The 16,106-nt window shown below is 51.9% G+C and overlaps 1 protein-coding gene across 2 annotated transcripts in view; it reads right to left on the bottom strand.

The window, feature by feature from the left end:
• The window catches only part of PLXNA2 (plexin A2), a 217,552-nt gene that overhangs the window by 28,240 nt on the left and 173,206 nt on the right, over positions 1-16,106 (bottom strand). For both annotated transcript variants that reach the window (XM_014948566.1, XM_014948565.1), the window contains exons 14-20: positions 15,472-15,589; positions 11,698-11,834; positions 7,476-7,643; positions 5,297-5,390; positions 3,095-3,334; positions 2,424-2,567; positions 377-611 (exon numbers count right to left, since the gene is read on the bottom strand). In XM_014948566.1, the coding sequence (XP_014804052.1) occupies positions 377-611; positions 2,424-2,567; positions 3,095-3,334; positions 5,297-5,390; positions 7,476-7,643; positions 11,698-11,834; positions 15,472-15,589 (1,136 nt within the window). The remainder of the gene's footprint in view (positions 1-376; positions 612-2,423; positions 2,568-3,094; positions 3,335-5,296; positions 5,391-7,475; positions 7,644-11,697; positions 11,835-15,471; positions 15,590-16,106) is intronic.

The following is a 16,106-nucleotide window of genomic DNA, read 5'->3' as shown; positions in this document are numbered from 1 at the left end:
GGATGCAGGCTGCTTCTTGGGGGGGGTCTGAGCCTCCTCTGCTCCCAATCTCGCTCCGTGCCTTTTTAAAAGCTCTTTACTAAAAGGCCATTAGACAAGGGGGCATATTGTGCTGGGCACCCCTGGGGCTCACGCCGTCCTCGCAGCACGATCCAGGCACGTTGCTTAAGCAGGATCAAGCTCTAATCCCATTCTCTGCTCATCAGGCAGCAGAGCCGTGGCTGCCACCAACGCGGTGGGCAGGCGTGCAGACCTCACAGGGACACCCACCCCGCTCCTTGACAGAAAACTGGGGGAACTGGGGTGCTCTGGTAGGGAAAAGGCAGGTTGTGGGGTGACAGCACACAGAGAGTGCCTGGTTCCAGGCAGCACTGACCCTCCTTGCACTCCAGGGCCACCCGGGACTCCAGGTTGTCCATCTGCATCTGCAGCCTCTTGAGGGTGAGGTCGTTCTCTCGCGACTTGCGCTTGTAGGCGATGAGGACGATGATGACGATGATGAGGAGCAGGCTGCCTCCGGCCGCGATGCTGACGATGGCCGGCAGGGTCAGGAGGCTGTCCGAGAGGATGCTCACCGAACCGGGGGAGAAGATGATACCACCAACACGCACCTACAAAGCACCACGGGGGGAACCAGTGACTTTGGTGTCAACCCATCCAAAAGCCCCATCCTTCCCGACCAGGCCACGGACTCCTCAGGCTGTAGAGACCCCCAGGGAAGCACTGAACTGCCTGTTTCAGCCAGGACCACAGCAGCTCCGACGCCTTCAGACACCGAGGGTGCAGCTCATGTGAACACAGGGAGGCTTCAAGTCATGATAAATGTGCCAGCCCTTCACTATCTGAGCTTTGTGCTTATTATCTGATGGCTCCATTTGACTTTCATTTTATAAGCTTTCAACTCCCTATTGTAAAACGTGGACATTAGCAACCCAGCGATAATTTCACCGACAAGGAGCCAGAGCAACTGGGAAGAGAGAAGAGCGAAGGGAAGAGTGTGGGAGCCAAGGAGAGAACCCGCCGGGGGTTAATGCTGGGCCAGGAAAAACGTGGACATTAGCAACCCAGCGATAATTTCACCGACAAGGAGCCAGAGCAACTGGGAAGAGAGAAGAGTGAAGGGAAGAGAGTGGGAGCCACAGAGAGAACCCAGAACCTGCCGGGGGTTAATTCTGGGCCAGGCTCCTCCTGGCTGTGCCCTGGCCACAGATGCAATCAGCTCTCAGCCAGGCTGGGCTTCTGCAGATCACACTGTGATAATCTGAATATGCTTTGGATGCTGATCTTAAAGGGAAATAAATCACAATTACAATCTCATTTGGGCTGCACTCGAGCTCTTCTGCAGCTGCCTGCTCGCTCGGTGAGTGGATCAGAGGAAGCAGCAATGCCCAAAAATCAGAGGAAGACACTGACTGTCGTCCTGGATGAGACCATTGAGCCAACCAGTGTCCAGATGTCCCCAGCTGGTTCTGCTTCGGGAAAAGACACTCCCTATTGTAAAACGTGGACATTAGCAACCCAGCGATAATTTCACCGACAAGGAGCCAGAGCAACTGGGAAGAGAGAAGAGCGAAGGGAAGAGTGTGGGAGCCAAGGAGAGAACCCGCCGGGGGTTAATGCTGGGCCAGGATCCTCCTGGCTGTGCCCTGGCCACAGATGCAAACAGCTCTCAGCCAGGCTGGGCTTTTGCAGATCACACTGTGATAATCTGAATATGCTTTGGATGCTGATCTTAAAGGGAAATAAATCACAATTACAATCTCATTTGGGCTGCACTCGAGCTCTTCTGCAGCTGCCTGCTCGCTCGGTGAGCGGATCAGAGGAAGCAGCAATACCCAAAAATCAGAGGAAGACACTGACTGTTGTCCTGGATGAGACCATTGAGCCAACCAGTGTCCAGATGTCCCCGGCTGCTTCTGCTTCAGGAAAAGACATAACCTCTCCATCCCCTCAGCAGATCAGGTCTGGCTACAAGGACTGATAAAATCCTTTCCCATCCTGCAGGAGGGAGAGCAGCCCAAGGAAAGTGGCCTCTCCTACTCGGGGAAGAGCAAGCAGCAGCACAGAAAGGATGGTACCTGGGGCTGAAGGCACTGCCAGAAAGATCTGTTCTTTCCAGAAGGCTCTGATAGTAGGTGGTGAGTCTCGGGGAGGGAAGATCTGTTCTTTCCAGAAGGCTCTGATAGCGAGTGAGTGAGTCTCAGGGAGGAAATAAGAAGTTTCTCCATGCTAATCCACATCAATATTTTAAGCTTCCAATTAGACAGCCATAAAGATCTAAAATCCTACCGATCCTCCGACAAGAAATTGCACTCAGTGTCTGAGTGAGTCAGGGCGATGGAGGAGGAGGAGGAAGAGGAGGAGGAGGAGGAGAAGGGATGGGAGGGAAGGAGGGATGCTGAGAGGAGCGTTTGGTCCCTCACCATCACTTTGTGCTGTCCGGTGAGATTTGGGGGCTCACACAGCAGCTGGGTCTCGGAGACGGTGACGGCGCAGGGTGTTTCTCCGATCAGCACGGTGTAGTTGAGCTTTGCTCCTCCGGGAGCGGGTGGGCACAGGTTTCTGCCCTGGGGACAAGGGGAGAGAAGACTGTCCAAAGATGCAGAGCACTTCTCCAGTTTTCATCTCATTCCCAGCTTGTGCAAACAACAGCATTGCATCTAATGTACCCCTTTCTCCAAAGTTTTCATCTCGTCCCCAGCTTGTGCAAACAACAGCATTGCATCTAACGTACCCTTTTCTCTGAAGTTTTCATCTCATTCCCAGCTTGTGCAAAAAACAGCATTGCATCTAACGTACCCTTTTCTCTGAAGTTTTCATCTCATTCCCAGCTTGTGCAAACAACAGCATTGCATCTAATGTACCCCTTTCTCCAAAGTTTTCATCTTGTTCCCAGCTTGTGCAAACAACAGCATGGCATCTAACATACCCCTTTCTCCAAATTTCTTTCTCTGGGATTTTTTTTTTCCTGCTCCCCACCAGCTAAGGGCCAGCTTGTGCAAACAACAGCATTGCATCTAACGTACCCCTTTCTCCAAATTCCTCTCTCTGGGATTTTTTTTTTCTGCTTCCCACCAGCTAAGGGGCTCCTTACCTTCAGGATGATGGGTGACCCCGGCTTCTGCTCCAGCACCCCGGTGGGGCTCAGGAGTTCGAAGGTGGGGTTGGGGTAGTAGATGAACTTGGTGTCGTTGTAGACCAGCAGGGACTGCACGTTGTTAAAGATGAACCCAAACTCATCCGGCCGCTCGACGGCGTCCAGGCCGGGCCGGTACTCGGGGGTGAGGGGGGGGGCCAGGCAGGCCAGGGCCGTGGCGTTCACCGCCTTGCAGACCTGGGGGGAAGGTGATGCTTGAGAAGACAGCAGGGAAAAACCATCCCCCAACCTCCACAATCATCTTCTAATTCCTTAAATACTCCCTGAAAAATCCAGCGGATTCAAATACAGCTGGAAATATTTAATTACAGCCATGGTTTGGGGGGGGGATTTGCTTCCCCTCTGGCCAGTGTAAAAGAACAGGAGCAGAGATGAAGAGCAAGCTTCAAAATGAGCAGTGTTTTAAAGGCACTAGAGGCTCATGGAGTGGATCATTTAGCCCTTTTTCTCTGTTTTTTTTCTTTTCTTTCCAGGTGCGTCCTCTTTGGCAATATTGGCTTTGAATAGCAAATACCTGGTCCCTGTTACAAACGGGTCATTAGAGGCAATTCCCTGCTCCAGGAACACCCACCTGAGACTCGTGGGCTGGAGGTAACACGAAGGTCATCTCCCCCCCAGGCTGAGGACACCCCCAGCTCCCCCAGCCCTGGAAGCAGGGAGCTGGCTGATTTATGAGACTTTTGCCTTATAAAGCAGCAAGAGCCCAACCGTTTGCCCTCCCTCCATATGGGGAAGATTTAATTTCACTCAATTTCGTGTCTCCAAAATTATTTTTGTTGCACTGTAACTGCAACTGCTAACAACAAAATTAGATGTCTTTTTAAAAAGAGCTCAGAAGAAAAAGGTCTTCAGAGGGGAAGGGAGAACAGGAATAGGAAAAGACTGCTAAGTGATTTGCCCTTTCCAAGATGATACAGATTCAGTCAGAAAGATCACTGCATAGAAACAACATTTTTCAGTTTTAACTTGGTCAAAATAATTTCTATGGGTCCTGGAGATGCAATTCTTATTTGTAGCACACAGGAACATCGCTCAGGTCCCGTTTAGCTGAGGATTCATTGCAGTTTCTAACACTTTGACTGAAAAAATACAGATAGGGGAAGGAGGTGGCAAACCTCAAATTCTGCTAGCAGGTCCTTGCTTCGGGAATGTCAGGGTGACAGGAGGGAGGAGAGGAAGGAGGCATAAAAATAACCCCCAGATTCACCAAAATACCCAGCGCCCCAAGCCCAGCATCCTTCGCACGGCGAGGAGGGCGCAGGGAGCAGCATCTGGCCTTACTGCAGCGATCAAGCTGCAAAAGTGGCCTGAAAGCTGCTTGTTCAGAAGCTGTTCCCCCTCTCTCCTTCCCTCCCCGGGCTGGTACAGACTTGCCGGGCCCCGAGCTGCAGCAATAGGAGGTTTATTTATAGAGAAGCAGCGAGGGAGAGACTAGTTAAACATAGCAGCCTTGTAGCTGGCAGGTCCCAGCGCTTAGCTCCGGGCTTTTACAGAAAGAGGACTAAAATGGGAAGCGTGGAGCAGCTGGGGATGGGGACAGCTACACTTGGACTCTCCATCACAATGTGCCTGCAGAGCTGAGTGAGGTTCGGGGAGGGATGCTGGGGAGAGGAGAGCTCTCAGGGGCTCTGGCAAAAGGGGGAATTTCAGGAGTGAAACAAGGTTATCTGACCCAAGGCAGAATTTGAGGCGATGGAGATGACCTAAAATGCTTTGAAAACTCCTTGGCAGTCACTATGTGTGTGTTGGCACCCCCTCTTCCCATGGTCCCCAGGGTTTGCTGCCAACAGCTTGGGCAAGTCTAGGGAAATACCCCCAGAGAGGCTTTTGCCACAGCAAGTCAGATTGGATATTAGGAAAAATTTTTACTCTGAAAGGGTTACTAAGCATTGGAATGGGCTTCCCAGGGAAGTGGTTGAGGCACCATCCCTGGAGGTATTTAAAAGATGGGTCGACATAGTGCTTAGAGACATGGTTTAGTGCTGGTTTTTATCAGAGTTAGGTTGATGGTTGGACTAGATGATCTTAAAGGTCCCTTCCAACCCAGACAATTCTATGATTCTATGATTCTAAGTCTCACCACGCAGGGAGCACTGGTACCAGTAACCCTCTGTGTTACTGCTGGCAGCAGCTACTTACGTTGACAAACTCCTTGCCGTTGTACTTGACGCGGATCCTCGGCTCCTGGATGACGTCCAGGTTGGAGCCGGTGACGGTCAGAGGCGTGTGTCCACTGTGGAGAACGAGGAGACACCGATTAATGCCTCGGGCTGGAGGGGTTGGGCTGTGCAGAGAGACTCTGCTGGACAATAATGATGCCTGTTCATCTCAGAAAGATGTTTTCTGCAGGCACTTCAGGCACCAGGTCACAGATTAATCCCCACGTGTCCCACGAGCCAGCCCCACCCTCTGCTCCCACCTGCACCCTCTCCCTCCTCACGGCCCTGCACGGCAGCGGGATGAGGAACGGGACCAAAAGAAATCAACTGAGCTGAGACTAAACGCGTGAGACAATAAATTAGTCACAGTGTTTAATGATTTACATAGCCATGTTTTTAAGGAACACGAGAAATGGTACGTGCAGTGAAGGAACTGACGTGCGCTGGCATCTGGACTTGCAGACACAGCAAGTTGTCACATAGAGCTGGGGAGGGATGAAGAGCACCCGGTGCCACCGGGGCCAGGGAGGACACAACCCCTCGGGCTAAAGCACCCTCCTTCTCCTACAGCCAATGCCCCTGGGCAAAGTTTTTCACTCTTGGCTTCCTCTCTCCTGTGCTAACTGGAGCAGCACAGCCCGGATTCACCCCAGGCTCCAGCACCTCTGCAGCAGAGCCCAGCTGGACCTGTTAGACCCCTCCAGGACCACCATCAGACCCATCCCACCAGAGCCCAGCTGGACCTATCAGACCCCTCCAGGACCACCATCAGACCCATCCCACCCAAACCACCCTCGATCTTGGATTTGGGCTCAAAGCAGACATCTCGCAGAGCCTGCTGCGAGACACTTACTTCTTTCAAGGGCAATTTAAAAAAAATAATTGGGATTGGAAATGAATAGCTGTGTTGCAGCCCTTGTAAGCACAACCATTAAAGTAACACCAGGGGATGAGTACGACCAGGGGTTTTTAGCAGCAGCGACGTCACGGTGATGTGACAGCGCCGGCCGCCCCGTTCCGAGCAGTGAATCTGGGACAAACAGTACATTTTGATTAGCATCAGCTTTTTCTTTTCTTGGTGGTCGCCGGTTTTGTTTTATTCCAGAACTACAAGAAGGAGCCTTTAATGAGCAATTGTGCACTTCTTCAGCAGATGGAAGTGATCTGGGGGCTTTATTTGTGCTCCCAGAATCTCGGTGCAGACTGCTGCTGCTGTAATTGCCTCGGTAATCACAACTACTATGGGAACCCTGGACCTGATTTTTGGTAAATGCAAATCCCACAGACACCCAGCACTGACAAATCCAGGATGCTGGGTGGGATGTGCATTTCCATATAGACCCATTTTTGCATACGCAGAGTGTCCCGGTTTGAGGTAAAACCGGATCAATTTTGTGTTCTGTAACTTTGCATTTTAGCTAGGCCTTTTCTAACTCTCTGAAATTAACGGCATATTGTGGAGAAAACTGTTCCTTCTCAGAGTGATAAGACCAATGTTTGTGCTACATGCCAGGGAATGGTGTGCAGAGAGGCCCTTGCTTATACTTATTGCTATAACAGCCAAGGGCAGTCAGTTTTCATTATTTGCCCCTTAGAGGGTTGGAAATGGAAAAACGTAGAGGGGTCACATCTGTGGGGAGGAACGGCCAGGACAGGTGACCCAAACCTGACCAACAGGGGTATTCCATCCCATCTGCCCCATGCTCAGTATAAAAGCTGAGGGATCAAAGGGTCAACTCTCTTCCTGCAATGGCCAACGTCCGAAGAGGACCCTGTCTGTTCATCTGCCTTTGATCCCAACCCATGTGTTCCTGACTCCAGAGCTGGAATCCTGTTCCCATCCATCGCTGAGTCCAGTCTGGGACTTCCCCAGTGCCTGCTGGTGACGGGACTGTCATCCTGGGAGCTTGATACGGTTTTGTATATATGTTGTATCTATTTCATTATTTTCTTCTCTTTTATTTTAATATTATTTTTGATTAAAGTAGTTTAGTTAATTCTAAACTTTTCAATCTCCTTATCTCTTCCTCTCCTCTTTCGGGGGGGAAGGGCCATCTGTTGGTTCAGTTGCGGTGATTTTGGCTGAAACCACGACACAGAGAGAGAAGACCCAGCCCAGGGGAGCTGGCTGCTTTCCCACCACGGGAGCCCTGCGTTACCTGGCGATGCTCCACTCGGGTTCGATGTGCTGCACCTTGGGGTCATCAATGTACTCAAACACCAAGGTCTGCTCCAGCTGGGCCCGGTCCACGCTGACGGAGACATGGACAGCCCCCAGGCCGTGGGCAGAGGGGGCCGACACGCAGACAATCTCGTTCATGGACCTCCTGGGCAAGAGAAAAACCAGGAGAGTGTTAATTGGGAGGTCACGGCGTGGGGGCAGAAAATGACCCTTGGTGCTGGCGTGGCTGCAGTGGGACCCTGACACCTGCAAAGGGGATGAGGTCCCGATGGGCAGAAGGGTTTCACTGGCACGGGAGGGAGGGAACGGAGCTCTGCTGGGGAGGAGCTGCTGCCTGCCCACCGAGAGAGAAGCTCAGGCTGCCTGAAATCCCTCTTTGTGCCAAACTGCAGCCGCCCGCATCCCTCTGTGAACCCGCTGCCTTCTGTCGGGCGTGTGAAAACAGATGGCTGCTTTTTCAACGGGATGCATAAGCTCCCTCAAAAGCCAAAAATTCTTTCCCCTCCCCACCCTCCCGGCACACACGGGCCCTTGTGAGGGGGATAAAGGAGCCCGGGAAGCCCCCGCCTGGGAAGGGCGATGCCACCGTCGCCGCCGCCTTCCAGCTTTGTCTGCCCGTCAGAGCAGGGTGACCTCGGCCCCGGCGCTGCCTGGACGGACACAACAGACCATCTGCTTCCATCACAGCCCTGGAGAAGGTTGGGGCACCAGGATAACGAGGGGCTGTCAAAGCACAAAGGCACCGGTGGGTGGATGGATGGGTGGATGGATGGATGGATGGATGGATGGATGGATGGATGGAGAAGGGCAATGAGATACAAGCGGTGCCGTTCCTGCTGCCAGGACAGAGCCATGAGGAACACTTCTGTGATCAGCCTGGACACTATTCCTACAAAAAGTGCTGGAGTGACATCCCTGGAAGGCCAGTGCCCTGCTCGGCCACCAGCCAGTCATCCCGTCTGCCCAAACCTGCCCCCAGCTCGCCAAAAAGGCCGTGCTGTTTCTGTGGCTCTTTAGCTTTGGGCAGGCAGGTCTTCAGCACCTCGCTGACAGTTCAGCACTTAAATCAAAAGCTGGCACTCCTGAACGTCCCATCTTCACCATCCTCACCCTCCCCAGAGGCTGCACAGCTCCTGGGGGTGCCTGGAGGCTGAGTCCGGCCGTCCCCCTGCCTGGCTTCCAGCAAAGCTCCTGTGTCTCCAAAAGGGCAAGGGGATGCTGCCCTTTTAGAGCCCTTACACACCCCCTGCCCTCCCCAAGGAGTGTGAGCACGTCCCTTGGCACTGGACACTTCAGGAGCTATGGAACAGAAGGCACCACGATGTTCCCAGCTCACACCTCGGCTCTCCCACCCACCAACAACTGAAGGAACCGCAACAACCTCCTAAAATACCTGAAACAAACTGGACCCGGCTGCCTCTATTGATGCAATTACATGTCTGCCCCTTCCCCCTCCCCTCCTCCTCCCTCCCTCATGTCATTCTCACTCTCCACTGCGGGTTTAATTTAACCAGGAAGGCATCCTTGTGCGGGGAGGGTGTCGCTCCACCTTCCTTGCTGATTCTCCTGGAGAAGAGGAGTCTGAGGGGAGACCTTATTGCTCTCTACAACTCCCTGAAAGGAGGGTGTAGAGAGGTGGGGGTCGGTCTCTTTTCTCAAGTCACAGGTGACAGGATGAGAGGAAATGGCCTCAAGTTACACCAGGGGAGGTTCAGGCTGGATATTAGGAAAAATTTTTTCACTGAAAGGGTTCTCAGCCATTGGACTGGGCTGCCCAGGGAGGTGGTTGAGGCCCCATCCCTGGAGGTGTTCAAAAGACGGGTTGATGTAGTGCTGGGAGGTATGGTTTAGTGATGATGCTCCTTGTTTGTTGTGCGGGTGTCTATTTTTGTCAAAATTAGGTTGACGGTTGGACAAGATGATCTTTAAGGTCCCTTCCAACCTAGAAGATTCTGTGATTCTGTGTTGCCGTGCGTGCCCGTGCAGCCAAAGAGCTGCCTGCTGCCTGCCTGCTGCCTGCTCTGCCCCCCCAGACCCCACCGTGCCTGCTTAGCTCTGGCGTGAGATGCAGAGTGACGCATCGCTGCTGGCAGAGCTGCTCCCAGCTCCCTCTGATCAGTTAATTAGCTTTCTGTGCTATTATTATGTCGTCATGGTGAATCTACCCACTCCTCCGATCAGAGAGGGGGAGAACGGGGGAAGCTGTAATTAGAGTGAATCTCATTAGAAACTGCTTCATCTAATCAGGCTCCCCCCCCACACCCCGGAGTACAATTGAAGTTCATTGCCTCAAAACAGTCCAAGCAAAACAAAGTGCACAGCGTGACCCCGCGTGAAGGATGGGGCCATTCATACGCTGCCGCTCGCTTTGTTTAAGTTTCTGCTTGCCTGCTGTAATTAGAACATAGAGAGAATTCAAAACTCTTCCAGGTTTGGCAGGTCAGGATCTGCAGGTTGCCTGAATATAATCATATATTTACGGGATTAGGTTTCTGTTCCCAGGCCGCTTTGGCGGCTGCTTCTGCCCGTGGTAACGCCGATACCCGTCTGGATCCGAGGAGGCAATTTGGCATCTCTGCTTCGGGTAGGGGAAGAAATGGTGATGGATCAGTTCAGCGCTTGGCCCTCGCCGAGTTCAGCTGCACTTGGAGACCTCAGCATGTCCAGACCTCCCGAAAAACCCTTCTAGGATGGGCCTAGAACAAGCACCGCTGATTTGGAGGTGATTCTGCCCCTCTACTCTGCGCTCCTGAGACCCCACCTGGAGTCCTGTGTCCAGCTTTGGAGTCCTCAGCACAGGAAGGACATGGATCTGCTGGAATGGGTCCAGCAGAGGGCCATGAAGATGATCAGATGTTGGGAGGGTTGGAGCACCTCTGCTGTGAAGACAGGCTGAGAGAGCTGGGGGTGTTCAGCCTGGAGAAGAGAAGGCTCCGGGGAGACCTTAGAGCCCCTTCCAATATCTGAAGAGGCTACAGGAGAGCTGGGGAGGGACTCTTTGTCAGGGAGTGCAGTGACAGGACAAGGGGTAATGGTTTTAAATTGGAAGAGGAGAGATTTAGATTAGATTTTAGGAAGAAATTCTTTCCTGTTAAGGTGGTGAGAGCCTGGCCCAGGTTGCCCAGAGAAGCTGTGGCTGCCCCATCCCTGGAGGGGTTCAAGGCCAGGCTGGATGGGGCTTGAAGCAACCTGGTCTGGTGGGAGGTGTCCCTGCCCAGGGCAGGGGGGTTGGAACTCGATGATCTTTAAGGTCCCTTCCAACTCTAACCATTCTGTGATTCCATGATATCCCAACATGCTCCCACCTCTGAATGCCCACAGCTCCTTCACCGGAGAACCTCTTGGTCTTCCCGATGAGAAATTCACCTCCAAGGTCTTTACTTTCCTAGAAACTTCCTCGGTTCCTCCTGGGCAGCCTGGGTGAGGATGTGAGAGGCAGAACCCCCCTGCTCATCACCCCATTCCCACTCAGGCTGTGCCCACGCCGTGAAACGCTGCGCCGGGGCGCCCATGGAGGGACACACACGGGGTGCACACAGATGTACAGCGCCTGTGTCTTTTTTTAACTAAGCCCCAAGAAAAACCCATTAAAGCCTGCAAATGTCAACTCAGTGTTTACACTGCTGGGTAAAAAGCAAATTTGCCAGAGCGATCCCGGAGGAGATGGATGGCTGCGTGAGTCTTCCCAGCAGAAGGTGTGTGCAGATCCCTGTCCTGCCAACGCAGAAGCCCACCCCTCGCTCCCACCATCTCCAGGAGGTTGAGGCACCTCCAGCAGCGGCTGCCACAAAAGCAACACAACCTGTTGGTTTGGGAAAAGAGAAACTAGCTATTTCTTATAAACGTTACATTTTCTCCCCATCCCCCGGGCTGGGGGCAGGGCCTGATGACCACTATAAACATTTTACAACCGCGGTGACGCCTGCCTGAGATTTTTGGACCAGTCAACATTGTAATGGCATTAAAATGAAATAATGGCCAGCACTAACACCGATGCAATCCCTCCCTTGCCAAGCACGGCTCAGGCACAGAGAGAAGATGGTTTCATGTAATAAAAGAGGGAATGGGTGTTTTCAGGGGTTCCCAGATGAATTTTTGCGGTGGCTGCAGGCTCAGCTAGAGCAGATACATGCTGGTGCAGCCCTGGTAGCCAGGAGGTGCATGGTATGAGCCCGTGCTGGCCGGGCTTGGCCACTTACCCATAGAATTCACAGGTCTGGTTTCCCAGGAGGACGGAGACGCGGCTGCCGGCTCCCAGGTAGTGCCCGGAGATGGTCACCATCGTCCCTCCCGACTCCGGGCCACGGCTGGGGTTCAGGAAACTCACCTCTGGTGTCTGGGGAGAGAAAAGGACAAACTCAGGGCACCCGCCTGCTGCCAGCGATGAACCAGGCGACAGCTTTGTGAGGGCAGAGCCTGCTGCCCGTCGCAGATGGAAATACGTCCTCGGTGGGCGAACTTAGATCCCACTCGACGTTTTCTCGGTGATATTATTGCAGCAATGCCACTTTTTATCCTGCCTCGTGCCACGATAGCTATTTATTCCCCTTAATAGAATTTGCAGAAAGCAGGTACCTTTTTATTTGTTTTCAATCAGTGGATATTACCAAATTGTTTTCCTAATGCTTTCACATTACCCTCTTTATGGCTCTCATCTGCGGCGGCTGGCAGCCGCCCAGCTCTGCTCCCCTGGTACCACCTGCCTGGCAGCTCCCAGAGTTTGTCCTGTTTTCTCTCCTGTTTTCACAAGGCAACATGTGTTTTCTGGGTGCTGCAGCATTTGCCAAAGCAGCTTAGACCGAAAGCCTGTTTGACCCTGACTCCTGAATAGACCAGAGAAAAACACACACCATCCACCCCGCTGTGGGTAATTATGGAATAATATCACAGGAGGGAGAGATTCGTCCTTCAACTGCTCATGGCCAGCTCACAGCTCTCATCCTAGCTGGGGTCAGGAGTTGGGACTCAATGATCCTCACGGGTCCCTTCCAGCTCAGGATATTTCTCTGATTATCCCAGTTAACAGCAATGCTAGAGAATATGGATGGTAATAGCAATATTTACACAAGGCAGGCTTGGGAGCATTTCATAGAACCAAGAGGAGCGATTCCAAAATGCAAAAAACCTCCAAAGGACGTTGAATGTACACACGTACTGGGAAGCACAGCCCCAGAGCCACAGGTATACTGGAAATCACAGCTCTCCTCTGCATTAAAAGGGAGTTCTCAGCACCTCCTGATGCTTTTGGTGTGAGCACCACCTTGCCTAAGCGCTGCAAGCCTTGGAAATTCAAAGCATTGCCCAAAACTGCCTGAAAACTCAGGCTGCAACCCCGAGCACTCATTCTTGTACACAAGGAAAAGACAGGAGAGCTGAGGGCTCACCCTAGAGACCGACAAAAACTCCCCCTCTGGGGCGAGGCCAGCGTCGGACGAGGGCCTGAAAGCTGAATAAGAATTTTCCATCTTCAACCCATGATTTGGCGATAATTATGACAGATTTACAGACCCAATGTAGCTCCAAGGTTCCACCTCCCCAGATAAAATGGGTGTAATTAAGGTGACAGCATCGCTCCCGCGCGGTGTCAGACACCAGATGAGCTCACCAAGGCATGAACCCTCTCAGGGTCAGAACACAGCTCTGCTTTAAGGTACCAATCAATTTTACTACTGACTTTAATGGCATAAACCAGCCGTAATGGAATTTGTGGCAGCGCTAAAGAGAAAAATAGAGGCCAGCTAACAAAGGGAAATGATGTGCTAGAAGTTTGAGGTGCCTGAGAAAAAGCAGCGATATAATCAGGGGAAGTGCTGGAAATCAGGAGGAGCAATACAAAGGATGCTAATGCTCAGCAGACACTCCCTGGGTTGCTGCAAGGTACTGCTCCAAGATTCATCGCTGCAATTACCTTCCACCAGCTCCTGGTTATCATTTAACACAAAAGCAAGAGAACATCCTCCTTGTGGCGCACGGGAACCCGCCTTTCAACAGCAGCAACTCTGGGGACTGGCAGTGCCCTGTGAGGATCAAGGGGGTTTCTGGCATATTTGAGCAAAACGTGGTGATATTTTGCACCCCTGGTACGTCGTTGAGTAACTGAAATCCCAGGGGAGGGTGTCACTTCCCATACTGATAGGGTGGCAGGGGCCAGCCTGATTTATCTCTCAATTAGTTTACAAATTGTGGACAATTGGGAAGTGCTGGCGTTTCCCTGCATACAGATTCCACTAAGCACAAAATCAATGTGGGTGGATGAAGTGCCCTGTTTAGGCAAAGCTGGAGATAGGAGAAACCCCAGCTCTGGCTTTTCAGTATATGAAAAGGCTGCTAATTAAACAAGAGAAAGAAACGACCCACTCGGCCGATGGAAGCCCACCAACACCAAGCCAAAGGCAGAGAAAGCCCCCACTGAGCCAGCATCCTTGGAGGGGAAAAAAAAATAAGCCCTGAATACTTAGATGCAGAACTACCCTTCCATCCCAAAGGGCATCAGGGAGAAAAAAATTAAATCTACAGGCACAGAAATTAACTTGGATATTTTTAGGTTTCACAGGGGCTGATTACAGCTAAATTTCTAGCAGGACCTCAGGACCTGAGCTGCAGAAGGATGGACTCTGAAGTCACTCTCCTGGTGTGGGTTTCTGTGTTGATGCAAAAAAGGACTATTGGCACCTGTGTTTGTACACATGTAGGCACAGAAACACCTTCAAAAGCAAGAAGCAGAGCCCCGGCCTCAGCCCCATTCACTAAGCACCAAAGTAAAAACATCCGAAATTTCTAGCAGGACCTCAGGACCTGAGCTGCAGAAGGATGGACTCTGAGGTCACTCTCCTGGTGTGGGTTTCTGTGTTGATGCAAAAAAGGACTATTGGCACCTGTGTTTGTACACACGTAGGCACAGAAACACCTTCAAAAGCAAGAAGCAGAGCCCCAGTTTCAGCCCCATTCACTAAGCACCAAAGTAACAACATCCATTACAAACAGAGGGAAATTCTGGGTGTGATTCCAGCTCCTTGACAATTCCTCAGGCACAGAAAGTCCTTGGGTAGGGAACAAAGTTCCACTTTGGGTAACGATCCTGCTGGGATCACAACGATGGGCTTCGTGAGGAGTAGCCGAGCCCAGCAGTTCAGGTGGGTGTCACTATTTTGGAGGTGCACACCTGAAATCAACCACTGTGGGAACCCTGGGCTTAGGTTTCCACATAAATCTTGTTTATTCTGTAACCTGTGCCAGCTCCAGATCCTGAAAACTGGGCTACCAAGGAATTGTGTGACGTCATGGGGGAAGCATTAGAAAAAGATCATAGAATCATAGAATCATAGAATTGACTTGGCTGGAAGTGACCTTTAAGATCATCGAGTCCAACCATCAACCCAACACTGAAAAAATCATCACTACACCATGTCCCTCAGCACCACATCTGCCAGGCTTTTAAATACCTCCAAGGATGGTGACTCCACCACTTCCCTGGGCAGCCTGTTCCAGTACTTGACAACCCTTTTGGTGAAGAAATTTCTCCTAATATCCACCCTAAACTCTGTCCCTACACTCCTATTCAGGAGCCTACTTTCAAAGAGAGCTGGTTGTGCCAATGCATCATCCTGAGCATGCCATCATGCTCGGGTGCACGAATGCATCATCCTGAGCATGCCATCATGCTCAGATGCACAATTCTGCAAGCTCAGAGCAGTCTCCTCCCATGTCTCCAGGCAGGACCTTCTTCTAGGACATACTGTACCCCGGTAAACCTCATCAAGAAGCTCATATGGTAAAGCATTACACCATTAAGACCCCTCCTGTAAACATGGGCAGTGGTTGCTATCACAGCTCTTGGGTGGGACTCGTCTAAACGATGGCAATCTTGGGATCGTTGAGCCCCATCCACGTGACACGTGCACTGATTGAGCATGGACATTCCTGTGGGGGATGCACACTGGCCCCATCACCCCCTCCCCAAGCAGGACACTCACCACGAAGACGTACTGCTGCGTGGACTTGGCCATGAACTCGGGCTTGCACTCTCCGATGCACAGGAGCACTGGGCCGGAGCTGATCCCGGGAAGTGCTTGACCCATTTCACAGACGATCCTGGAAGCAGAAATGCCACAGTGAGGCTTGGGCAGGAGGTGCCAGCCGTGCCCTCCTCAGCCCCACACAGGGCTGCCTGCCTTCTTCCTTCCTCCCCCCACCACCCCCTTTAACTTTGATATCTGCCTCTTTAGAAGAAGTTAATTACTGAGTCTATTTTTACCCCATGTAGTAATTTAAAGGGAAAAAAAAAATATCAAAATTAGACATAATTATTACAAGCTGTAAACTCCAGAGCAAAGCAGAGCACTAATGGCAATATATTAGCCAGTAGCAAAGTGAGTGCGAAGTCCTTAGAGTAACAGATGAGTTCATTAAGGGAACAGCTCACACTGCAGTCTCCCAGTTAATCAAAAATGGAGAAACCTGCTCGGGGATGATAGAGACAGCCGGGGAGAGCAGCCTCTGCAGGGGAGACAGGGCTGGCTAATGCAGAACATGCTGATGTTGGGAAAAAGGAGCTGGTGGCACCGAAAGCCACCGATTTCACGCTCCTCGCGTGGCCCAGCTCAGCCCC

Source organism: Calidris pugnax, unplaced genomic scaffold, assembly GCF_001431845.1.
Source record: "Calidris pugnax isolate Ruff unplaced genomic scaffold, ASM143184v1 scaffold91, whole genome shotgun sequence".
In the NCBI taxonomy this organism is placed as follows: Eukaryota; Metazoa; Chordata; class Aves; order Charadriiformes; family Scolopacidae; genus Calidris; species Calidris pugnax.
The sequence above is the reverse complement of the archived record's forward strand: the minus strand, read 5'-3'. Positions and strand labels throughout refer to the sequence as shown.